The 27,216-nt window shown below is 31.6% G+C and overlaps 1 protein-coding gene across 4 annotated transcripts in view; it reads left to right on the plus strand.

Annotated features, from left to right (window-relative positions):
* Positions 1–17,553, plus strand: part of LOC136976540 (multiple PDZ domain protein-like) — a 289,818-nt gene extending 272,265 nt beyond the window's left edge. For all 4 annotated transcript variants that reach the window (XM_067271850.1, XM_067271852.1, XM_067271853.1 and 1 more), the window contains 3 exons: positions 3,084–3,200; positions 4,574–4,671; positions 17,117–17,553. In XM_067271850.1, the coding sequence (XP_067127951.1) occupies positions 3,084–3,200; positions 4,574–4,671; positions 17,117–17,216 (315 nt within the window). In that variant the 3' untranslated portion in view covers positions 17,217–17,553. The remainder of the gene's footprint in view (positions 1–3,083; positions 3,201–4,573; positions 4,672–17,116) is intronic.
* Positions 17,554–27,216: the final 9,663 nt, after the last annotated feature.

The raw sequence follows: 27,216 nt of genomic DNA on the forward strand, positions 1-27,216 counted from the left end.
GAAAAAGAAAGTCGAGATAGTTAAGTGCTCAAAACAAACAACACTAAATGAATTTTTCAGTTTATCATCTACAGAATAATTGTAAATGGAGAACACAATGTTTTGTAAGTCTATGTTACTGTATAAAGCACTACTGTATTTTATTAATTGTAGTTTTGTGGATTTTTTTCCAACTTCACTTTAGTCGACACATCGGATAACTCGACACATTTCCACTTCCCCTTGGAGTGTCGACTTATGCGGAGTCGACTGTATATATATATATATATTATATATATCTATATATTCGTAATACTGCAACATATATACAGGGTGGGCCAGCGAAAACGAAACGGCAGAGTGTTCGTGTTCGTCCAAGCAAAGCGCTCGGACAGGTCGATTTTACTCTCGAGGGAACATCTTTTGCAATAAAGTTTATACGATTCTGAATACAACAGACAACAAAAAATTTTAAAAACTCATTTATTTTGTATTAACTAAACAAGCATTTATTTCAAAAAAATGTTTGTTTAGTTAATATTCAGAATGGCAAAAACTTTATTGCAAAAGATGTCCCCTCGAGAGTAAAATCGACCTGTCCAAGCGCTTTGCTTGGACGAACACGAACACTCTGCCGTTTCGTTTTCGCTGGCCCACCCTGTATATATAAATATATATATGTTAGGCTCAAAGAACAAAAATGCTTATTGAGTGAAAAAAATGTCCACAATGCAAAATTTATGTTGTGGCAAACTCAAAAAGACCACAAAGCGAAATTTGTGTCGTGGCTTTCATGATATTTGACCACTAAGCATTATGGTGATTAAGAAAAGCCATAATGCATTCTGAATGTTAGCTGATGCAACCACAATACGATGGACAGGTTGTGAGCTCCCAGAAATGTTTTAGCTGCTGTTATGAGCATTAATCCATCAGGTTTTTATCAGTTAGGAAACAAGGAAGGTCTTCTTGATAGACTTTTTGGTAATGAATTTACAATTTCTGAGCATAACTTTATTAACATTCAGGACATACCCTCAATTTCATTAACACTTTGTTCAGCATCCATGTTAACATCTGGAAGTAAGCAAGGGTTTATGATGTGTCACTGTAAAAGATAATATATTAATAAAAAATGCAAATGTCACTCAAAGAACATAAAATGCAACTCAAAATGGCACAGTAATATTTCTTGTAAAAATAAATAACTCTGCAACATTCTTGATTCTCATAAAAAAAGCCTGATTTATTAATAAAAGTTCCTGACAAAGTAATTATTTTTAGTAAATTGGTTGTTCGAAAATGTTGGCATCTCAAGCACTGCAACAGATTTTCACGAATGATTAAATGTTGAGAAGTAACCAAGTTACATTTCTGTATGTGGTGAATGATTTTGTTACCAACTTATATAAGATGATTGACGATAAATCATAACGAAAAAGAAAGTTTTATTTTCTTATCATCACCTTGTTATTACTTAACATCCAGAACTTGTGATGGCTTTTAACCATAATAAATCTATTGCACAGTGGTTTTTAACTTTAGCAGCTGATTTTTATGTCTACATGTAGAATATATCAAGCACCACTAGTATATGTAGTTTGACTTTTGGATTTATTTGTTTTGCTTAAAAGTGCTAAATGTGTATTTTTCTCCATTCATTTTATTTCGTTGAAATTTTTTTTAAGTATGAAAATTAAATTTCTAGGAAAACTTGTAGAACTAATGTTCAGCATTAAAAATTGTAAATAAACATGTTTCAAGGCTAGAAACCATATTTTAAAAGTTACAAACCACTGTGTGTTAAATCACCATCTATCATGGTTGCATCAACTAACATTCAGAACGTGTTATGGCTTTTCTTAATCACCACAATACATAGTGGTCAAATATCATGAAAACCACAATGCAAATTTCTCTTTGTGGTCTTTTTGAGTTGGTCACAATGCATTGTGGCTGTTTTTTCAAGTGCCACAACATGAATTTTGCATTGTGGATAATTTAAAGAGACCATAATGCATTGTGGACGTTTTTTTTTTTTTGCTCAATGAGTGTTTTCATTCTTTGACCCTAACATATACATATATACGTATATTCAAATATCATAATAAGATTATGCAAATATATATATATTTGCATAATCTTATTATTATAATTGAAATTTCATTATTTTATAAATAAAATGGACAGTGATATTAAATTTAACTAAGCTTGAATAGATAATCTGATAAAAAAAATTTATCAATAAAGTTTGTAACAAGAATTGGAATTTCTTTATGATTTGTAATAAATTTTAATTAAATGAATGAAATTTTGCTTAGATTTAAATTTAATTTTTTATTTTACTTTATTCCATTTCTTAACCCTTTCCATGCGGTTATACACCTTTAGGCGTATGTCACGTGACTTGCCGTTAATTCGTGATGCGGCATACGCCTTTCGGCGTAATTAATCAAAAAATTCGATTATTTTGCGTTATATTCGATTTTCCAGCGATCTTAGCTTTGATTCGCTATTCTGTAGGTCGATTGACTTTGTTTAAGCCAAAAAGTGTTTTGTGACCACCCCTGGGCCATAAATATTTTGGTAAAATAGACCCTCTCCCTGCCAAGTAATTAGAAACATAGTGTAAATAATGGCAATAACTTCTCCCCCGCTCTAGCTAGAGAGCTGCGGTTTCTTTTATTTAAAAGAATACAGTTGTATCTAACTAACAAATATACAAAGTTTAGCGATTTTCTGTAAATTAATTATTTTTTTCTTTTGTTCGTAAGCTTCAAATTTTAATATTATTTTAAATTTCTATTAAACTAAAAATTAAACAATCGTAAACTGTAATATGTTCTTAATCAAACGCTAAAACCAGATTAAACATAGCACGATTTTAAAGCGAAATATCGCGATTTAAAAATTATCCAAAAACTGCAAAAAATGCGCCGCATGACGAATTCCACTCAATTATTTGCTGTAGATCGCCAGCAAAGAAAGGGTTAACAGATTTATCAGCTATTTCAGAATAATTCTTAGATATATATTTTATTATACATTGCTAATATTAACAAGTTGATTACTTTTTTCAGATCTTTAATGAAACTTTATTTCAGGTTAAAGGTGGAGTTGCTGAAGCTGATGGAAGACTTATGCAAGGTGATCAAATATTAGAAGTCAATAATATTGATTTAAAAAATTCCAGCCAAGAACATGCAGCTGCTATTCTAAAGGTAAACATTAAGATTGTTTTATAATTGTATTTCCAAAATATATAATAAAAATACCATATGATAAAAGCTACTAAAATTATATTTTTCTGTGTATTTGAATCTAGATATAGTTGTGACATTTTTACTTTACAGCAATTATGGCAATTAATTGAATACTTTTTCTGCTTATAAATTATTCAAAAATTTATCAGAAATTGAAATGTCTATATTCTTTGTCGTATGTGTAGTTTATAATAATAATATAAAACGTGTAATATATACCAAAGGATAATCATTTTTGGAGTCTACATTACATGCTATTTTTATTTTCTAAGTGCTTTTGAGTTCCTACAACTCATCTCAGGGACATCAAACCAACAGTAACTGTTAAAGTGTACATATTAGTGAAAAATCACACTCCTAGTTTAATATGAAAGGCATCAGTCCATCTACATATTTTTCGATACCCACAATTGAAGTTGAACATGGAAAAAAATTACTGTATTATGAATTCTGATAATTATGCATCTAAATAATGTAATAGAAAAAGGCATTTTCATTAAAGTCATACTTGAAATTTTGAAATGTTTCACAACTCCAAACTTACTTTGAAGATTCATAAAAGTTATGCCTTATTGGAATATTACAAAAACAAACATTTAGATTCAAATACTTTCAAGTTCATTCACTTTAAACATTAAAATAACTCTGTAAAGCTCCAAAACTTAAACAATTCTCTAAATTTTCAACTGTTCTAAATCAACTGAATAGTTTTCATAAAGACATCTAAACACAAACAAAAACATCCACACCAGCATACCTCAAATTAACACATTTCTGCTAATGCATCTGTTTATATCAGACATCTTCAGGTATATATAATGCCAAACAAAATGGACAAATTAAAATCGAAGAAGCTTTTATGAACAAAGTTGAAACTGAATTTGTAATTTGTTCATAAAAGTTTGTTTGATATTAATTTGGCCATTTGTTCAGTGTTATATAGACCTTAAGATGTCTGTTATAAACAGATGAAAACATTAGTAAAAATGTATTAATTTGAGGAATGCTGGTGTAGGTGTTTTTATCTGTGTTTAAATTAATTTATCCCAGTATTGGAAAGTTGTTGTTATAAGATGTCTTTATTCAGTAACACTGTAGAGTTATGAAATATTCAAAACACACTGATAAAATGAATAAAATCAAATTAAGACAGTTTTAGTCTTATTTTTCAAAAACTTTTCTATTGCAAATCTCATAAGAAACAAGATTAGACTTATCAGATTAGGTTTAATACTTTAACACTATATTACAAAATAAAACATTTCTAAATTACATTAAGATGTTTGAAATTTAAGGAATTAATACTTATCAGAACAAATCTCATTTGACAGACAGTGATTGGTAAAGTTAGCTTGAAGATTGGAAGATTAAAAGCTAGTTCTCGACATAATAGTCCAGGAACCCCAGATTCAATTGAATCATTAGGCATGTAAGTCTTTCTCAACTAATTCCAAACCAACTGAATTATTTTTATAAAATTTTTACTATAATTTTTTTTTATATTTTTGAAAATTTATTCAAATTATTATATATTTTATTTTAAACTGTACTTGTTTTAATACATTTTTTATTACTTTTAGTTATAATCTTCATCAAGTATATTTTCATCTCAATTATAAAATTCTGCAATTATTTTGTTCCTTAAATTTATAAATTATTTTTCTTTAAGGTTTTTATTTTTATTAATTTGCATAATTTATTGAATAATAATAAATATATTATATATTTTAATTAGTGGTAAATATACATTTCTCTCTCAATTTACATAGTAGATAGTATAGTTTTGTTAAGTATGATTATGACACATTTAAGTAATTTGATATCAATAATAAAAATAAATTAATAAAATGAGTTATGTATAAATTTTTCAATATTTATTTATGATATAATAAAATATCCTTGAATAAATTTGTAAATATGTAAGTAGATGTAATTTTATTTATAATCCTTAGATAACAACATAATTTTATTGAATTTAGCATGAACCTTTAAACATGTTGAACATTTTAGGAAAACTGTTACATAATATTGAGCTTTACATCACTTATTACTCAGCAATAACTCATAAATGACAGCTAGACGGCTGAATGGTTAAGGTAGCAGATTGACAGTCTGGGAAACCAGGGATCAAATTTCAGGAATTTTTTTGGGAATAGTTCATCTGGATATGTCAGGCCCTGTCCCACCCTATTGTGGGCATGACATATAATAGGCTTGTTAAAAAGGCTCTCTTAGTGCTTAAAGAGTGGAAAGAGTTAAAAATATACATAAAAATAGCTTATAAATATGTATCTTTAATATTTTAATAACATCATATTTAGATTGAAAAAATTATAGAGAAGAAACTTCTAAATTCAGGTGAAAATCAAGGATAATTAAATATTCCAGAGAAAAGGTGATAAAAATATTTTGTACAGATTGAAAGCAAGGGCAATTTTTATTGAGAAAATCATAAAAGTTTTATATGTTAAAATAACTTCATGATTGCTGAATGTTGACAACTGGTTATGCTTATTTGTTTCCATCATCATCATCATCATCATCATTAGAATAATAATGTAAAGTATATTTAATTTATATTATTGCATTTCTAGAGGAAATAATATAAATTTCTCCAGAAATGTAATAGATAGTAACATTAAAAGTTTAATAAATACACATTATAAAATTTAGTGCATCAATAATAAATGAAAACTGTGAATTTGTGTATGTTTGTATATATCAGGCTGTAAAGGTAAAATTTAGATATTTCGATTTTTTTTCTAAAAACAACTGGAAAAAATGTTCTAGAATGTTTGATGTCGGTATATAAGTAGAGTAACCAAGGGACATTTCTTCACATAGACATTCTATTTCCAACAATATAACAATATGAAATCTTTGAAAAAAACACATTTGCGTACTGTTTCTCTATCATTTCATGCAATGTAACAAAAGCTCAGGATCTCATCTGCAAGGCATTTGGTGAGGACACAGTCAGTAGGCAGACTCTACAATTACTATAGTTCAAAACACCAAATGTTAGTCCAAATTTTTCATATTAAATATTACTGGAAATTAAGGCTCTTTGGTAGATGTACTTTTGATGTTTTACTGCTATAAAGATTCAAGAAATTCAAGGATGGATATTTCTCATTTCAAGATGATTCCCATCCTGGTAGCCATTGATGACAACATTCTCCTGAAACTGATAGACAATAATACATGACTACCAGAGAATTAGGACAACTTGAGTGTTCCCATAAACTCCAAAAATTGACAAAGTCTATACCAACATGACAATGTACCAGCACATAAAGCAAAGATGACCTTAGAAAAGGTGTCCAATCTGGGTTAGGAGGTTCTTACTGCCCAGACTTGGTGCCAACTGATTACCATTTTCTTTTGTGCCTTGCAGAACTGCATTGCCAATATACAGTTCAATGAAAATACCCAATGCTCGAGACTTTCTTCAAAGATAAACTCCAGAAAAATAAACTTTCAATTCTGTAAGCATATAATGCTCACAGAGCTGAAAGTTTTAAGCAAAGGTGGTGAAATGTGATTGATGTGACCAGACAGTCGGCACCTCTTTAGTGCCTCGTCAGGACTGACACCACTGTGTCTTCTAGGCTAGACACAGAAACCTTAATGGCCACAAATTCAGAATTTGCACAAGCGGTCACATGTGCAGGAAACTGCATTTGGGATGGAGGAGAGTTGAGAGACGGTGGATTGGAAGTGAATCCCTTGGATACAAGGTTAACAACTAAAATAACCGATTCAATTCAATGAAAAAGAATACAGCTTCATATATTGAATAACGGTCGAAAGTGAGAGTTTACAAGAAACTGCGAGTTGGTATAGATACCTTTGATACACTTATAATTGTGCAGACTTCCTGATAGATGAACTTTGGTTGGTTGGTCGTTTGGTCAGGATGGAATCCAGGAGCAGTTAGGGAGGCGTTAAATTTTCCTTTGCCTTGGTTGGTGGTTGAAACAATGGAGAACCAGATGATATAATAATCTGTATCGGTGGGTGAAGCTTGAAGGTGTTCCTAAAGGAACACAGAGTATGAAATTCTTGGTAGCCTGGATGACAATAATACCTCTCATTTTTTCAGGGCACTAGGTTGATGCACTCGTGGACTCTTGACCACCTCTTGTCCTCGAGTCTCTCCTTTATACCAATATCATTCTTCACCAATAGTGAATTTTTGTTATTAGTTCCCAGTGACACATTTGATAGTTCCCTGGGAAAGGAAATGACTCTGGGAGAGAGATGTGATCATCCTCCGGTAATAAAATTGAAAAAGCTTTCGAAAGAAAAAAAATGAATTTTCTCTCCAAATTTTCATCAAGTCCAGCTCTCACATTGATATTGATGGTGATTACCTACAAGACTGAACTGTAATCATCTTCTATATATATATAAAAACAAATGTATGTCTGTCTGTCTGTCTGTTTGTCCTTCATGCATTACCACACCATTTATCCGATTGCCATGAAACTTTGGGAAGTTGTTTAATACACTTCCGCAAAAGTTTGTGGCATATATGGATTAAGGCTTTTATGTCCAACAGATGGCGCTAACTCTGACGACCTAAGTTTGCTTTTCTGTGAGAATGGACTAAAGCAGATCATTTTCTATCTATCTATATAAATAAAATATAACGTTCGTTTGTTCCTACTGATTCCTTTGAAATTTTGACAGAACATTGCATTCAAATACACACGTTTTTTTATATAATATACATGTTGAAATTCCCCCCACTGGGGGAGATGGACAGGATTAAGGCTTACTGTGAAGAAGTGCCTCAGCTTTTATTATACTATTTTAGATGCGTGTTTGATTGCGTTTTAATAGGGTATGTCAAGAGAATGTACGTACACTAAGAAGGGATTTTTTGAAATTCCCCCCACGGGGAAGTGTTATACATTTATAATAGATACATTTTGAGTCACAGCAATGCATGGCTGGGTCAGCTAGTTGTCAATAAAGTTTTTTCTCAAAATGCTTAAATTTTACCTGTACAACCAGATATAGATATATATTTTGCACTAAGTAAATTGAGGGATGAAATGTATAATTATGTTTAACAGAGTTAATTTAATTTTTAATAATGATAGATGTCATAAGATTGTAATAACAGATTTCTTCAATGAAAAAATACATAAATAAAATCCACGAGAATTCCAAAACATGGAATTATCTTAATCTTTACTGTGTGACCTGAAGCAAAATATAAAAATCTCTCAAATTATGTAAAATTATCAGTACATAATTAACAGGAATTTAAAATGCCTGTAATATAAAGAACAAAATTTTAACAAAAATTGTATTGCATACAAGGTATTTTTAAACATATAGCTAGCTTTGAAATATCAATATCATCAAAATAATTTAATCAATTTTCAATATATTTTTGGTTAATATTACTCTACTTATTACTGATGAATTGATCCAACAACTCTTCAATGTATTAAAAGTTTATTGAATAACTTATAAATTTTAAAAGAAAACTCTTCAAATAAAAACTTATAATAAAAATATTGACATTAACATTTACAGCTTTCGGAAAATTATTATTATTATTTAATTCTTTATAATATAAGAGCAAGTGAATTTAAAGATTTAAAATGTTTCTGCTTTATCAGGAAATTTCATTTAATTATTTTTTAAATGGTTTCAAAAATTTACATCTTTATGTCTACTATTATCTCATTATATGCACATTAAATTATAAATGGTACAGAGTCTAGTATTGCATAAAGTAAAACTTTCTTTTGATGAATGGTATCTGTTGTTAAAGTTAAGGGGAGAAAAACTTTTAGAAAATAGACTATAACAAAATTACACTTACAATAATAAATCAACAGTTCAAATCAAACTTTCAATTATTTTTATTGTTATTTTTGTCATATAGCCCCTCTTCTGTAGGACTGTTTCAAAATTCAACTTATTGTGTTTAAGACTCATTAGAAATTTATTCAACAAATCATCCACATATGAAGAAACTTTGCATTTTATAAAATTTATACATTGATGAAATATAACAGAAGAGTAATTTATAAGGATACCTTTCAAGATCAATTCCTTACTTTTTAAGAGATGGGCAAATATCATTTTCTAGATAACAGATATTTGAATTTCAAATTCAAATATTAACCAGATCTCAAATACTTTGATTTAAGTTCACCATTCAAATAATAAATATTAAATAATTACATTATATAATTTATTTAGTTAAACTTGTTTTATTTATTTCAATATACAGGATGTCCATAAAGTCCATGTGCAATTTAAAAAATTTGTAACACTGTTAGTATTTGTGATAGAAAAAAATCTGTAAAAAGTATTAGAAAGCTATGTATGTAGTTTTAAGTAAAATTGGATGACGGATTGGAAGAGTTGGACCATTTTCTTGGCCTGCACATTTGCCAGACTTGACTCCATTAGATTTCTTTTATGAGGATATGTGAAAACAATAGTGTATGCAACCAAACCTCAATCTTTAGAAGACTTGAAAGCTAAAATAACTAATGTGATTTCAGGCATTACTGTAAATCAATTGGCAAATGTTTTTATAGAACTACAAAATCATATTACTCTTTGTATTACTAATGATGGTGGCATGTTGAAACTTAATAAAATACAAAAAAAATATAGATTTTCTTATTTCCAATACATTCTATATAATTTCTCTATCACAAATATTAATAAAGTTGTAAATTTTTTAAATCCCACATGGACTTTATGGACACCCTGTATTAATATTAATTGAAAACAATTTACAAACTTTTAAGAAATGAAATTTTAAACTTTGAATTTGGAATTCGAGTTTTAAAGTAGCATTTGTTAGATACTCTCTTCCCAACTACAATAGACTAAAATAATATTTATTCTCCTTTTCACCTAATGCAGATTTTTATTTAAGAAAACAAGAATTCAAAAATGTTCAGCATCTAGTCTGTTTCTTGTCACAAATTAAACCAGAAGTGCTAAAGAGTCATTATCTGTATACAAATGATCAGGCTATAATATGGCTACTAATTAATAATTAAATATTAAGTAATTTTTCCTATAGGTAGGCTTTAGGTGCCATGTCTTGATAAATTTAATAATTTATTTTTAATTTAGAAAGTTCTGGAAGAAAATAATTGGCCCAGAGCATGACTCAAACTTGCAACTCTTGCTTACCAAGTGGTTGATTGCCAGTTACGCTACCTGAACTTCCATGCAATTTTTACCTGCAGAACTATTAATAATTTAGATATAACCATACTGGTTATTCACAGCACCAACTGGAGATGATAGTTGCCATATTTAGCCTGATATAATCTGCAGATTGTTTGGCCTTAATCAAACTTCAGATTAATTGATGTTTATATTATCTGTACACAGTGGTAGATACAAGAGGGATATCATTGACACAAAAAGAAATTTAAAATTTATTTGGTCAAACTTCAAAATGTTTGTTTTTAAAAAATATTTATGGTGGCAAATATGTTTATTGGACCATCTGCAATACATTTGTCATGCATGTGTTAATAGAGGATATTTTTAATTTTTGAGTTAGCCTTTTTCATTATTTTTGGTATGTGTGAGCAATATTGGAGATATTCAAAGTATTCAGATTTACTTTTTATCAATGTAATATTCAAATATTTGCCCATCTCTACTTTTCTTATAATTTTTCCTATCTGTAAATAGATGCAGCAAAATTATGAATATTGTTTTGCATTAAATTTGTTTGTGGCTAAATGGTAAAAAAGTGTAATGCATATTCCTTTCTTCAAAATTATATACTTTCTTATGGGAAAGATTATTCTTATTAATAACAGCAATAATATGCAGAATGGTTATAATTAAACAGATGTTTACAACTTTGTGTAGAAAGAATTATTAAACTAAATGTAATCAAATTTCATGTGCATACTTTCCTAACCATGGAATTTCAATTTCATAACTTTTATTGCTAAATTTCTCCTATCAGAAAATTTTGGAACTAATGTTCCATAACTTTTTGTGTAAGTTGTGGAACAACTCTAGGGTTTATAAAGGGTAACAAAGTATATCACCAATCCACATTGAACAAGTCATGATGCTTTTCTCTTGGCTTATCTTCATTCCCCATTGCTGTAACTTCCTGTTTCTCGAATGCATTGCTTGTATCTGATTTATAATTTTTGCTTAGGCACCCTTACTCTCTGGGGTCTTCCACATCATTTGCCTTGGAACACAGTCATACACTTTCTCAATATCTACAAAAGCCATTACCAAGTCTTTGTCGTATTCCCAACTCTTTTCCATCAGTAGTCTCACATGTTGAATATTCATAGCTTGAATAATGATTAACAATTCATGATCCTGGAAACTTCCATGGACTGATAAAACCCATTTTTACTTAAATGGGGTGGTGAACACTCAGCTACCCTATTTGGTCTGGAGAAAACCCATACAACAAATTCCTTTGCATTAACTAAAAATCACTGTGGTATGAGCAAGTTCATGTCATCTTTTATCATTAGACCATACATATATACACACACATATATATATATATGCTTATACTTCATAATAAATGTGCATGTTTTTCCAAATACCATATAGGTATGTATGAATATATATGTACTGTTCATACATACATGCGTGCACACAACACATCAAACACAGTCTAATTTCCAATAACAATCATGTCCAATAATGGTTACCTCTTTAGGAAAACATATATATAGGTGAGCTTTTGTATCACCTATATATTTTTTACATCACTGTTAGTGAAAAATATATATATTTTTTCAATAAAATCAGAAGGCCAAGTCTAATGATCATGATGCGACCATGCTGGTGAAAATGGTTGGTTAATCACTGTTTTATCTGTGAAGTGCTAACATAATAACCTTTGCACATTGATACTGATATGAGCAGTACTCCATACTGCATACAACGATTTTTATGCAGTATGGAGTATTGCTCATACTGGAGCCTTGTTTATCAAGACAAGGAACCTTGTCTTGATAAACAACTTGCAAGGAAAGTAAACCAAATGACAATCAAATGACTACCTGACTTATTTAGCTTTCTTTGTTAGTTGTCTTAAAAGACAGTATTTCACTACATGTGAGATAGCCAAGTCAGTTTTGCTGGTGTGTGTTGTTCATCAAATGCATGCTTTACAACAGGGAGATGGGGACATTTAGAGTGGAACAATTAGTCTGATTTATTGGTTATTTGAACATATCCACATGTGTAAAATTACCATATGTAATATTATTAGCCTATGGAGAGTTGCTACTCAAAATCATTGTATTTTGTCTCAGTTCCTCTGTATTGCCTGAATTTCTTTGTCAACTTATTTAACATAAATTGCATAGATAGAGTTAAATTTGGCACTAACTTTTTATTTGTTAAATCAGAATTCCATAGTCAGGAAATTATGCCACCATGATTGCAAAGAGGATATGATATGACTAAGTCCCTTCAGCTCAGTCATCAGTTCCACATACAGTATTTATAATGTACGTTTTCATTTTCATCATGCAAACTTAAGCTAATTTTAATGTTTTTCCCTTGGATTGTAGCTAATAGACCTAGTGTTGGCTGGAAAAGAAAAATAGCAGTCAGAATTTTCAGCTTGCCCCTGCATCCTCCCAATGATCTATTTCTAGCTATGAGACAGCATTTGATCCATTAGTTCTTTCTACACAAAACTCTTAACATTTCCTGTTTAATTATAACTACCCCATATTTTACAAATTACAATTGTCTTCATATCTGCAGAAGTTGCATTTACAAAACTACCATGAATATTAAAAGGCAATATAAGGCTAGGGGATTGAAAATATATATATGATGAGAAAACAAAATCATATTTTAATAATAAAATAATCAAAAATAATTTTTTTATTTTGAACCAAAAAGTATAATGATAAAAATAATCATTATAGCATGCATATACTTATTTATTTTTTTAAAATACTTTAACTGCTTTCTGTTAAAGTAGCACAACAGTTTCCATAATATTCATTCTTTAATTACTCTCTTACAATCTTCAAATTCATTTTTTGCAAATGCAGCAAATGACTTTAAATATAATTTATTTTAGCTACTACTTCATGAAGCATCTATTTGACCATTTTAATACATCTTTCATGGATAATGATGCCAATCAAAGGAGCATTCTTTTGTGACTGATTTTCAGTCTACATGCTTAACACCTTTTTCATTTTTCTGATGATTAAGATGTTGAATGCCACGTGGCATCCTGGTGTGTCACACTGAACTTTCCATATCAGAGAAAGATAACATACACCACTGTCTCTCAGTGTTACGTAAAAATATTTATTTTGCGAGTACTTTCAAAAGTATATAACTGTCCTCTTCAGGCAGAACAAAACATTTGAATTCAAAAATAGAACCCAAATAGGAACTAGTATTTTTATAAATCATTTGTCTCGCATGTACAGTACATGGCATCTAAAATTATATATATACAGTTTATAAAATTATATATTATTACAAAACCACAATTATATATAAAAGAAAAGCATTAAAAATAAAATCAGATTAACATAATTAATAATAAAATAAGCAATAAATAAACAAAACTAAATGTATAGCAGTGCCAATGATGCTGTGAGTTGTTTTATCACAAACCATGAGATTTACAGCTTTATTAGGTTAAATAGTGCCTTCCACAGTTCTGGTATATCTAGCATGGGGGAGTTACATCATGACATTATTGAGATGTAAAGGAATTCCCATATGAATAATGTTTTTCTATCACCACAGATTTTAGAAGGGAAGTTTGCAACCAGTGCAGCTTACAGATGGATATAAAGTGACCACATCACAACTTTTTAAAATAGATGTGGTCACTTTAATCCATCTGTTTCCCATTTTGAAGAAGTCAGTCATGCTTGAAAACACCTTATTAATTGAGAATGGTTGTTACATACCACAGATACTAGGGTTGTTACTAATTACTGAAAACAATTATTTCTGTTTCAATGGAAACATTTACTTACAAAAGTAGGGAGTGTCTATGGGTTTGCTTCTATTGGCTCTTTTGGCTGAGTTAGTCATGAGAACCATGGAGGTCAAAATTTTTAGATCCCCTCTCACCATATGTTATCCTCTTCTATATTTGAGGTATATTGATGGCACTTTTTATTGGGGCCTTCCCATGCTAATAAAGTTACTGCATTTTATACAATCACTGTCAGCTATTTTGTTTACTACAGAGGAGGAAAAAGATTCAAAGATCTTTTTGGATCTGCTCATACATAGCTTTCCCAATGGCATCTTATTTTCTGTATATCATAAATTTGATGAACCTCCTTTCAACATGCCTTATATGGCTTTTCAACCCTCCAGGTACAGAAACTCTGCTATTATAGTGCTGATATGCAGGACGTTCCACTCAATTGTTTGTAGATGACAAACTTTCCCTTCTTAAATCAGCAGTTTGCAGTGCTGGGTATTCTTTGGCCAAGTTCAAATACCCTAGTCAACCAGGTCAAAAGCATGTTATTTCCACCATCCACTTTGTATCATAAGAAGGAGTTGATTTTTGCAACATCAGCCATTCCATATCTGGGTCCCTCTTCGTTATGTATTTGACGCGTTTTCAAGAAATTTGGCTATATTTTGCCACTAGCACCCTAACCCACATTGCATAGGATACTTTGTAATGATAGAGACAAAATTACACTCCATGAAAACTCTGGGGTATATACTACACCCTTACAAAATCCGCTAACTGGGTCGAAGCTATTATATATTGGAGCCACTACCAGAATGCTCCAACTCAGTCTTGCAGAACATCATGATGATGATGTACAGTACATAACAAATGCACAACAGAATTAGCTAAAAAAAGAAGCAATAGAGAGTAAATTCAAGCTGCTTTGGTCACAAACTGTCTTTCTAAAACACTGTGGTGATTGAAAAACATTATTCATATTGGAATCCCTTTACATCTCAACAATGTCACAATGTAACTCCCCATGCTAGATATACCAGAACTGTGGACAGCACTATTTAACCTCATAAAGCTGTAAATCTTATGGTTTGTGATAAAAAGAACTCAGCACATTGGCACTGCTATACATTTAGTTTTGTTTATTTACTGCTTATTTTATTATTATATTAATCCAGTTTTATTTTTAATGTTTTTCTTTTATATATAATTGTAGTTTTGTAATAATACATATATACAACTTACAAAATTATGTAATTTCAATGCCGTGCACAATGATTTATAAAAACATTGGTTCCTATTTCAGTTCTATTTTTGAATTCAAATGTTTTGTTCTCTACGAACAATTCTGCCTGAAGAGGACAGTTATATACTTTTGAAAGTACTCACAAAATAAATATTTTTACGTAACACCGACAGACAGTGGCATATGTTATCTTTCTCTAATAGTATAAATTGACATGTACCGCTATTTAAATTTTAAAATTTGCCATTGTTTGTCAAGTGTACTGTCAGCATGTCACAGTATTATTTAGTATATATTATAATTTTTCTCTTCAGTAAAATATTGTATTTTGTATTGATAGATACGATTTGTTGGGGAATATTGGCCTACAGGGAATAAAAAAATAATACATTGTAGCAGTCAACATGTTAAATTTCTGACCATCTTGGATGAAAGAAATTCAGAATTTCTAATCTTTATCTTTTTTTCTCAATGTACTGTACTTTATAGCAGAATCATTTACAACAAAAGTATGAACAACCATAGATACTGATTTTTTTTCCCCTGCAAATGATCTAGCATTTTCACTTTCTTTGGTCTTTAGAATATTTATTGAGACAATGTAATTTTTCTTTTAAATTGTAAGCCTCATTGAGTCTACTTGATATCCCATATTCTTTTCCAATATCTTCTTTGCAAATAAATTCTCTTCCAATTAATCAAGTATAGTTTAGATATATTGTGTAAGAGGCTCTTTTTACTTCTGAATATTTGAAAAAAAATGAAAATTTCAAAAATCAAATTTGAAATCTGTTTCCTTTTGTATTCATCTCTTAGCTAATGTATTATTTATAACAATTAAGACATAACTAACCTTTAACTGTAAAAAAGAACTGTAAGTTGTAAAGGCCTGAAGATTGTCCAGCTAAAGCACAGGTCCCATCTGTTCTGAATTTTCTTTGATGATAATGAAGTTATAAAGCATAATTTATATTGATATACAAAATATAGGTAATTCTAAAATTCAAATTTAAAAGATTTCAATTATTGTGAAAAGAATTCATATTTTCTAAAATTTATTATGATAATAAATCAAACAATTATTTTTATTTTGTTATAAATGTTATTATTTATATTATTATTTAGTATTTATGTTAATTAACCATACAATACTAATTTGACACTCAGTACTTATAATTTTTCCTGTTCAGAATTAAAAAACAATTATGGTATTTTTTATTAAAAAATTATTAATTTAATGAATTGCATACTTTTGTTACCTATGTAATCATTGAAATAAACACATTATTAAATTTCACAATACTTAAAAGAAAATACAATTTTTTTTAATTTTCCAAATAATTATCTTAGCTGAAAATTCCTTTCTTTTTTACTGGCTGCCTATAGAAAGAGAAAGTAAATTAGGTAGGTAAAAGATTTTGGATATCAAATGACAAACAAAGGCATACTAAAAGCTTGCATTCCCGCTTCAAACTTTTTAAAAATATCACGCTGATAGAAACAATAGAATTAGATATTTTGCTTTAGATTGCATTAAAAAAAATTAATTTTTGTTTAAAAGATAAATTAGTATAAATTTGTCCATTGCTACTTATTTTTTTCTATTTCACTTTGATGATTTCTTGTGATAATTTTATAAACATACAAAAATTACTATTGCAGTAGAAAAGTGAATGAAAGTAAGTCAAGTGAAGCACTCCAAAATATATCACTAAGAAAACTTGAACAAGAATCTTCTACTAGGAGACACTATATTTTTTAAATATGAACTTTATAAAAAAAGAAATGAATTGCATATATCCAGTTTAGGAAATTTTATGGAGATGCAATGGCTCAAAGAGAAGATTCACATGGTTCTTTATTGTACACTTTGTCCAGGTAGTTCATTCATTGATGACAGAAACATATATATATATAAAAGGTAAATTGGTAAAAAAAAATCTAGCCAATTAAAAAGTGAAAAGAATTTTATGAAATGTTTCTGCAAATAATTTAAGTACAGTGTTAATAAAGTGACTGTTGCTTTCAAAATAGTATGATTTTAAGATATATCGAAATTGTCAAAAATATGTAAAAATGTAATATATATATATACATATATATATAAAAAAAAGGAATAAAATATGGTGTGCTATATAAAATTATCAATATATGTATATATGAAGACAGTTCATCTACAAAAAATATCATTACCATTTTTTTATGTCTTCAAATAAGAATCTATTAATGTACTTATCAGTTTTATATTTTTAAAATGTATTAATTATAATTAAAGTAAGTAAAGTATGTTTTAAGTTTTATGGAATTCATATCAGGGATGTATTATCTTAGCAATTTATATTTGCTAAAAACATTTTAACATATCGGTAATTTTGTTTATTCATAGTAATTTAAGTACTGTACCTACATTTATCTTGTTAAAAATAGATCTAAAAACTCTCTATTTGAAATCAAAAATATTTATATTAAAATACAATGTTGTATTTCCTACACATAACAGAAATATTGTCAAGTATGCAATAAGTTGTGTGCATGTTATTTTAATGATTGAATTATAAATGTAACCATAAACTAATATTTCAACCATCTGTATTTGTTTGTGAGATCATCATCTTAACTCTTCCAGAATTTTTTAAGAAATTTTTTTAAGAAGATTTGAAATGACTTAAAATTATTTATAAGATTTTAACAGTTTTATATAAAATTATTAGATATTGAGATTGCTTGTTTATTATTTTTCTCCAACTTTTTTTGTTGCATAATTATGTATGCTAAAGCTTAACTGCAATTTTTACTTTTTAACTTAGTATATAGATTACAATTGCTAAATTCTACCGGTCTTCTTAATCACAAAGATGATAACTATACAAAGTAAATATGTATTGATGTTTACATATATTTATGCTAAAACATCAAATAACTAAAAAATTTCATTTTCTTAACGTGGCAGATGCAGCCTGATCTGGTCCAATAATTGGTAGTTAAAATGCCTGTGATTTATATATGTACATAAATCAGTTATGGAAATACTAAATATTATACAAGATGGACCATTCTCTCCAGGTTGCATCTATCAGATGGATACCTATGCAATGGACTGTTAAAAAGTGTTTATATAAAAAGAAATTTAATATGTAAATATATTAAACAAGATTTGATTTGAATCATAAAAGATTATGCAGCAACAATCAATATTATAGAAATTTGTAAATTGCTTCTAGACTATTAGTATTTTCACAGCAACTTCTCAAATAGCTGGAATCAGTTTTAATGTATTATAGATAGTCTTTTTCTGGTGTGCATCTCACATTTCTTTCATAATGACTGAGCTCCTACAAAGTATGCTCAAGATGGTTATGAATGCTTCATAATAAGCAAACACTCATTCTCAAAAGATAGTGTTCAATTAGATAAATGCACTTTTATTGTAATCTGCTTTAATGCTGAAGCAGTTCTATTGTTATTATTATTCACTGTATATAATGTGTATATATATATAGGCCTATAAATTTATTTCATGTTGTATTATATATATATATGTAAATACACAAACACATATATATATACATACATACACAAATTTTATATACATATATATACATAAACATAATATATGTATGTACATACTAACCTATATATATATATAAACAAACATACTTTTAAGTGTTGGATTGAAATTCCAATAAACTACTTTTTAATAAATATTATTCTGTGTTTCATTTATTATATTAATCATATAACAAGTTTAAAGCTTTTCCTTTAACTTAAAATTGATCAAAACGAAAATAAGAACTTTAATAATTAAAAGTTATAAACACAGAGTGATTGTAATTAAAATACACTATACCTTGATGTTCGTGGACATCAATGTTCAGGAATTTGATCATTCGTGATCAGAAATTTATGCACCAAAATTTCAACTTTTGTGAAATGAGAGATCATGGAATACTGTAAACTGGGATTAGCAAACTGGACGTTCTAGCAGGTGCAATGCACTCACTAATTTGTATGGTGTCTGTCATAAGTTATGTTACTGTTTTGCTTATTTTTTCGTTTTGCTCAAATAAAATGATTTTTGCAGCACTATAAACTATGCACAGTATATTTATTTAATAAATTCATTCATTTTTCTGAAAATTTTTTAAAACAGCAACAATACATAAAACAAGGGTGGCCAAACCTGTCCAATAGGAACCATACATTGCCTAACAGAAATAAACAAGAGCTACATCCTCTATTGAAGAGCCATCTCATCTATAGTATTTTAACTACATTTTATAGTTATCACTATAGTTCTATAGTAAATATCACTCATACTTTACTGGTACTTTATGATTAGGTAAACAATCATTTAACTCCTTTGACTTTATGAATGTGCCCTAAGCTTTCAGTTGCCTGTTTGAGGTTTAATTGAGAGTTACACTTACATAGTGTAATATACACACTGAGATTGTAATAGAAAACTTACAAAACATTATATGTGTAACCAGTATGCACCAAGTTTATAAAAAGAAATTGTATAAGTATATGGGAACCTCAATAAGGGTCTAAAAAAGCTACATGTGGCTCATGAACAAGTTTTGCCACTGTTGAATAAAGTTTTGAATGAATCTCTAAGTAAAATACCTCGTTTGGATAACTAGCTGTCTTCGGATTCAGTTTATTCGATGGTCGGGAAGATGGTCGTGGATCTTTGGAGGTTGCTTTAGATGGAGATGAGAGCTTTGGGGGTCTGCTCTTCGAGCGTCCCCCTTTTATCTTCCCTGAGCATGGGAGTAGAATCAGATGATTTTGATTTAATGTGGTCTAAGGTCGACATATGTCATTGGTTTGGCCAGTAGGGCCGTCAACAATTGACATCTCGGCCGGATCGTTGATACTTTACCAGGTGTTCTGACTTGTCTTACCTCATAATTTAACCAATTTTGACATTCTTCCTTATCGATAATTAGATGTTTGGATTTATCTTACAACTTTCTCTAAATACATGCAGGTTTGTTGCTTTTTTGAAGACATTCGATCATCTTGTTTTTCTGATCAGGGAGCAACGGAAATGCCAGGTGGAGATCTGGGTTTTTTCACTTCATTATTACATGTTACAATTAATTTAACTAATTAATTGCCCCCAGGACTCACAATTAATTTAATGATAGCTTTTTATTTTTATTTTTCATTTTTTACTCTGCTAGAACCATAGCTACAGAAGTGGCTGTAAGGTGGCTAAGCTCTCTCAATTCTTTCATCACATAAAAAGTATTGTTGCTGCACTTTCCCGGAATTCTCTATTTATTTTCATCCCTAATAATTGCAATCATTATATTTAAGTTTTCAGATTTACATAAAATTTTTATGTATTAAAATGGAATTATTTAAATATTTAAAAATGTCACACTCCCCACCTCTTCAACATATAAAGATCTTTCATCTAATTTCGACGAAAATTATGATTGACACCAAAATGCCCTGTATATAAAGCATTAATGCCATGTGTCAAAACATTAAGCACAAAATAACAAAAGGTGGCTTTATTAATTTTTAAAAAATGGCCCCTAAACTTTCCATATGGTCTTTACTTTCATTTGTCTAATACCCATTCTCAAGATTAAGGAAGGACAGACACAGGACGACAGTGAAAATTTATAAGTTACAATTCTACATGTGGAAAGTTTTGAAATGTATCAAATATTTTATCACAATTCAAACACAAAAATTATCTTACAAAAGTAACAAATGAAGGGGTTGTTAGGACTTTTCTGGAAAATTCTCACCTGCAAGGCCTGACCCAAGTCGTGTCGAATAAACTATCAGAAAATATCTGCAGAACTTTTTAATCATTTCTTTAATTTTGGGATCCAAGAACTATTATATAGGTAATTAATAGATGACCCCTAAGCAGATTCCTTAAAGTTTCTATTGATTAAAATGTGGTGATCGATTGGTTAAAATCGACAATAAAACCACGTTTGTTATTGGAAGCATCTTAACAGATTTCACATTCTCCATTTGACTGGAATTTTTGCAGATCCACTAGATTTCAAGCACTGCTTGGGAGTAGAAAGTCTGCCTACAAACAGTTTCAGAAATTGATCCATACGATTTTACACAATTGCAAAATAATTGTCAAAGCAGAAAACTTGCAATTGCGATGAGAAACTGCATCTGCCCGTTTTCCATATTGCAAAAGACGATTGTAAAACAGGCATAAATGGAAAGAAGTTATAAAAGCAAAACAAGAAATGTGAAAGTGATGTTAGCAAGATCAGGTGCAATTACATTTTAAATGATAAAAGAATCTGGCTCTTTAGAAATCCCAATACTTATTATAGAGATTTTAAAAATCCAGCCAAAAATAATGAAATAAATCGATTGAAAAGCAAAAACTGAACTAAAAAAATTGTTGTCGAGTAGTTCAGTTTACTGATTGAATTAATGAGTTTACTGGGTGAATACGCAGAGCCGCACAGAAAGTAACAGGGTCCTAGTGCAAAATACATAGTGGCGCCATAAAGCAAATTAGGTTAATGTTACCCTAGGATCCAAGATGACGGAGCTTCCGGTTGCCATCTTGTTTTCTCATGCACATGAGCAAACAAGATGGCGACCGTCGACAATAACCTAAACGTGCCTATATTTAAACTATTCTTAAACTTAAACATTTTTAAAACATAAATATGCTACTTACTTTTTCCCGTGCTTTTGGTTTCATTTCCTTCTTTTCGACAAAGACAAAAAAGAAAAAAATCATCATACTACCTGAAATCCATTGATAACTGGATGTAGTGAATTACGAGATTGAATACATCAGTGGTTCGAACAGGATTTGCTTGGAGTGTACTGTACATATAAGTTTAAGCCTATGGAGAACTGCAGCCTCGCAGCTCGCTTCACTTGCCACTTTGGCTGCGAGAGGCAGCAACTCCTCGCAGGTGGCACCTGCGGTGCTCACCAAGGAGTCGCACGGCCTCGAAATACTATATAACATCACCTAGCTAATGAACAGTAAAGGATGAATCACTAATCTCCGGTAGGTCTGTCAGGAGCACGAACATTAGAACGCCACCAAAATTAAAAAGTAATAACAATTATCATAATAATCAACAGAAATTTAGGAATAAATTTCACCTAAATAACTTGGTTGTAAAAAAATCGTACAGAAAACTATTGTATAGTACACACAGCATGCAATGACAAACCTTCACAAATGTCGCACAACCTATTATTTTGCATATTTCCACAAGAAACAGTCATCTACGACGTCATATTTATTAATTTGCATATTTATGCACGACCACATTTCACGGCACTTTCAACAATTTTGCATATTTTGTCACACATGTTATTAGAGAGCTCCCTCTGTCGATGTTTTCACCAAATGCTCTGAATTGAGATTAGCAGAACCGCCACCATCTTGGAACCTAAGGTAACATTAACCGCAAATTAAATTATCATCTTAACGTAATGAAGTAAATAAAAAACATTGTATAAAGATTCCTACTTTTTTCGGAGCTAAGGACAATTTGCTCCTTTTGAGAATAGACTCTGGTTAAATTTAGGGTGAGTTCAGAGTTGAAAACCAATTCGATCCAGTCACTGGGAGCTTGGTCATCCCATTCGAGATTGAAGTTTGGGACATCCAATCAGAGTTTAGCTCAAACGAGCCAGACCAAATCACGAGTTGTAATTTGGCCCATATGGATCAATCCGTCATGCTGGGTAAGCAAGTCTACACGTGTCAAATGATAAACTCTCATATAACCATGATGGTGACGTTATAACTTTATCAAATTCCAAACGTTCTGCAAAATGCACAATTGTGATGAAATATGGGTTCATATTCTTCAGATGCACAAAGCAGAAATTGGTGGTAATGAAATTGGTAATGCCATCCACTTCAACAAAAAATTTCACTAAGATGAGGAAATGTAAAACTGAATTTAATTTCTTGCATGCAGCAAAATGATGTCATTTTGATGCTAGAAGTAACACACAAGATTAAATCTATGTATAACTTAAATCTCTTAAACAGTCCCATCTTCCCAGCGACCCCGAGTGGATCATTTTAACTGTCTTCACTCCTTTCCCCATCTAGCTCATAAATGCCTATTTCCCTCCTTAGACTGCTACAAGCAACTTAAACTCCCATCTTGACAACATATTTACACACTCCCCAGGCCCCCTCTATCATCTGCGGCAACTTCAATGCTCATCATGATATGTGGGGCAAAAATATATTAATATTGCTGATATTTCTGAAGATAATTTTTTTCAGTAAAATGGTTGGAACACATGACAATTTCTATTTAAATATTCTGGCCCTTTCGTCTTCAAAACCTTCTGCTCTTAATAACCCACTGAATGCATCTGAAAATCAACATAAACACATACATTGAATGATAACAATATTTTAAAGGAGGAATGTTGGTATAAATGAAAACAATCGAATTGCTTATTAATTTACTTACACTTGTTTGTTTTTAGGGAATTTGTAAAAGGACTTGCGATCACTTTGTATCTTAAAATTAAAGCAGCCATACATAGTGCAAATAACCTCTCCTCCTGCCATTCTAATTATTGTGAGATATAAAAATGTTCAAAACTTTATATTAATACCCAAAAACATCTCCTTATACATACGATACAAACGGAATGAAGTGTAGTTATCACCTCGAACCACTAGATGGCAGCAGAAGCTTGTCGCCGGTTTTCAGCAGAAGTTTCCACTATTGTCGTAATAGACTATTTGTCATCACTTCCTGGAACAAGTTCAAACTCGCATTGACCATTAGTTGTTCTTTGTTAGCCGTGTCGTCGAGACATGTACCATATACGCGAGAAGACAATAAACTCAATTTTGTCATTATCTCCCGTCAGATCTCGGTTACATTCACCTGTGAGGCAACTCTTCTTTCTCTCTGGTTCTCCACATTCAAGTCTACTTGTACGGGTGAGGCATGCCAGAGATCAGGACTCTTATACAACCAATCGAAACCCTCCTATCAGTGACTGACCGTAGCTGTTTTGCACTACAGTCCTGAGATGCTAAATCTGCCAGATTCCTTTTTCCAAGTATGAGAAGCCAGTCAGAGGGATCAATAAATGCATGGATTTCCTTCACTCAGTTGTACACAAAGGTCGCCCAATTTGCCTGCTTCCAAATCCAGTGTAATGCAATTACTCAAATCAGTTCAGAAGTAGCACAAAAACCTCCAGAGCTCCCATAGGTTCCCTCACACTTTTGGAAAGCCAAGCACCGATTAAACAACCCAAAAGCTCCAATCTAGAAATAGTTATTCCTCTCATTCCTGCCACTCGCGACTTGGCAGTCAGAAGATGGACTTTCACTTCCTTCCTACTCTGCCAGTGGAAGAATACACAAGCTCCATAAGCATACTCACTTGCATCAGCAAATGTGTGAAGGGAAGCCACACCACTATTCCTTCCTGGAATCCAATGAGAAACTCACAAAGCCTTCAGTTTACCTAACCGTCGATGCCGGACAGCCAGATGGCCGAGCAGTCAAGGTGGCAGCCTACCACTCTAGGGGACCTGAGATCAAATCTGGACAGGTTGAAAAATCCCCAGGAATTTTTCAGGGGGTGATCAGATGTGTCAGGCTCTGTCCCTTACCACCCAGCCGCCCCATTGTGGTCTGGCCAAACCCATAATGGGCTTGCAAAAAGAGCCCCCTCTTAGTGCCCACAGGGCAAAAAGAGTTATAGAAAAAATACATAACTGTCGATGCCAGGATAGAAACCTTCTCCTGATGTTCTCTGGAACTGGGGTGTTCCATCCAAGTTTCAGTAGCCAACTCTTCTGGAGGAGCAGCTTGGACAGCAGGGTCACTGGACAACTGAATCCCAGCAGATCAAAAATGCAACGAGTAGCTGACATTATTTTCCTCTTGGTTACAATTTCACTCTCATCATTCACAGTATCCTGTAAATCAAGAACTAAAGTATTTTCCTGTGATGACCAATTAACCCAACCTGTTCTCTCCTGTCCACACCCAATTGTAGAGTTCAAACTGAGCCCTCCCCAAGAGCTCCATCGAGCTGCATATGAATTTTGCCACTTCTCCTGGGTTGTTCAGGCTTGCAACACAGTTATCTATGTACAGACTCAACTTCAATAGCTTTGCTATTGAAGTATAGTCTTCAAATATTCAGGTGTCCTCTCCAGATGATAATTAAGTATAGTAGCCAGCAAGAAAGGGCTTGAAGACACTCCAAATACCATATGGCAATGCCTATACACAACCAGTTACTGGTTCTCTGCTCCCACCACAGGAAGCATAGAAAATAATGATCTTCAGATGCACACTGATCTGTAGGAAAGCTTTCTTGATGTCAAAGATTACTGCTACTTGGTTCAATCTGAAACACAACACACTTGATACCAATTCTATCAGGGTCAGTCCGATTGTCTTGAAATCATTGACTGAAGGTTCTCCCTTCCTCTTTGCTGAAGCATCAAACACTAGTTGGATGGGAGTGGTTTCACTCTTAGGGTTATAGACAGGGTGGTGAGGTAAGTACATCACCTATGCACCCCTACACCCAACCAAATGCATTCAATAGTTCCCATCTCCACCCACACCCAAAATGCTTATCCATACTCTTTCAATCTCTAGTCACTCCTTAGCTTTTTCATAACTACCTGGAGCCTCTTTTTGGCAACTTCAAAATTTGTGGGTAGTGGCAGATGACCCTCCAGCCAGGGTAACGCAATCTCATACTTTCCATCTGCTTTTACTAACACATGCATTGAGGCTGCCCAACAGCATTTCTCCAAGAAATGCTTTTGGGCTGCTCAACTTACACCTCCCTACCCTTACTCTCTATTGGATCTGTAATGCCAAGAACATCTAACCTCCAAAGATGTTGTATATCAACAGTCTTGAGATTTAATGCAGATGCCACCAACACACTGTCTTTCTTCAATTTCAATGATGGACATTCTCCCATAAGCACCCAACCAACTTAGTTTCTAGGTCCACTGGCCCAGTCAGTTGGAAACATGAAGAGCCTCCCAACTACTGTACGTCTGCTCCAATAAGTAAATGAATATCTCAGTGCTCCCCACAGTCAGAGAGGTTGATCCCTGCTTGAGTCAGCTCATTCACCCATGGCCCATCCCTGACTTGAGGCAGCACCCCACAGATCCATCACTAATCCAACACAGTCATTCTAATCTGGACTTTCTGATCATAGCTTTCTACATCATTCTCATAAATGCAGTGTTTCTTTTGGACTGTCTCTTGCCCCCAAACAATGCACCATTCTCACCTCCCCACAGGGCCTAAGCTTTGAGCTTCATTGCCTATTGAGTCAAATAGAAACATTGTGATCCTGTGTTGATCAAGGCCCATAAATTTCCAATGACTGTGTCCGCATAAACTCGAACCAGCAAGGTTTGAAGAAAGACCTTCCTCATGCACTAATTAGTCAACATAGCCGCCCTTCTCCCACTCCTATCAGTGGCTCTGCTGTCCTCTTCCTTTCCCGGACACAGGACATGGTGATGAGGCTGTTCACAGATCACACACGAGTCTTCTTCAATTTGAACACACTAGAGCAGGGCTTCTTAAACTATGGGTTGCAACCCCATTTGGGGTTGCTTAGCGAAATCTTGGGGTTGCAAGATTTTAATGCAAAATATTGAAAATAATTTGTGAGAGTTTGAAAATGTTGTTCTGCCATTCAACACCACATATTTATGTGAAATTACTTTTTCAGCTTTAACACATATCAAATCCCAATATC

Source organism: Centruroides vittatus, unplaced genomic scaffold (genome assembly GCF_030686945.1).
Source record: "Centruroides vittatus isolate TY-2023 unplaced genomic scaffold, ASM3068694v2 contig_401, whole genome shotgun sequence".
NCBI classification, from domain to species: Eukaryota; Metazoa; Arthropoda; class Arachnida; order Scorpiones; family Buthidae; genus Centruroides; species Centruroides vittatus.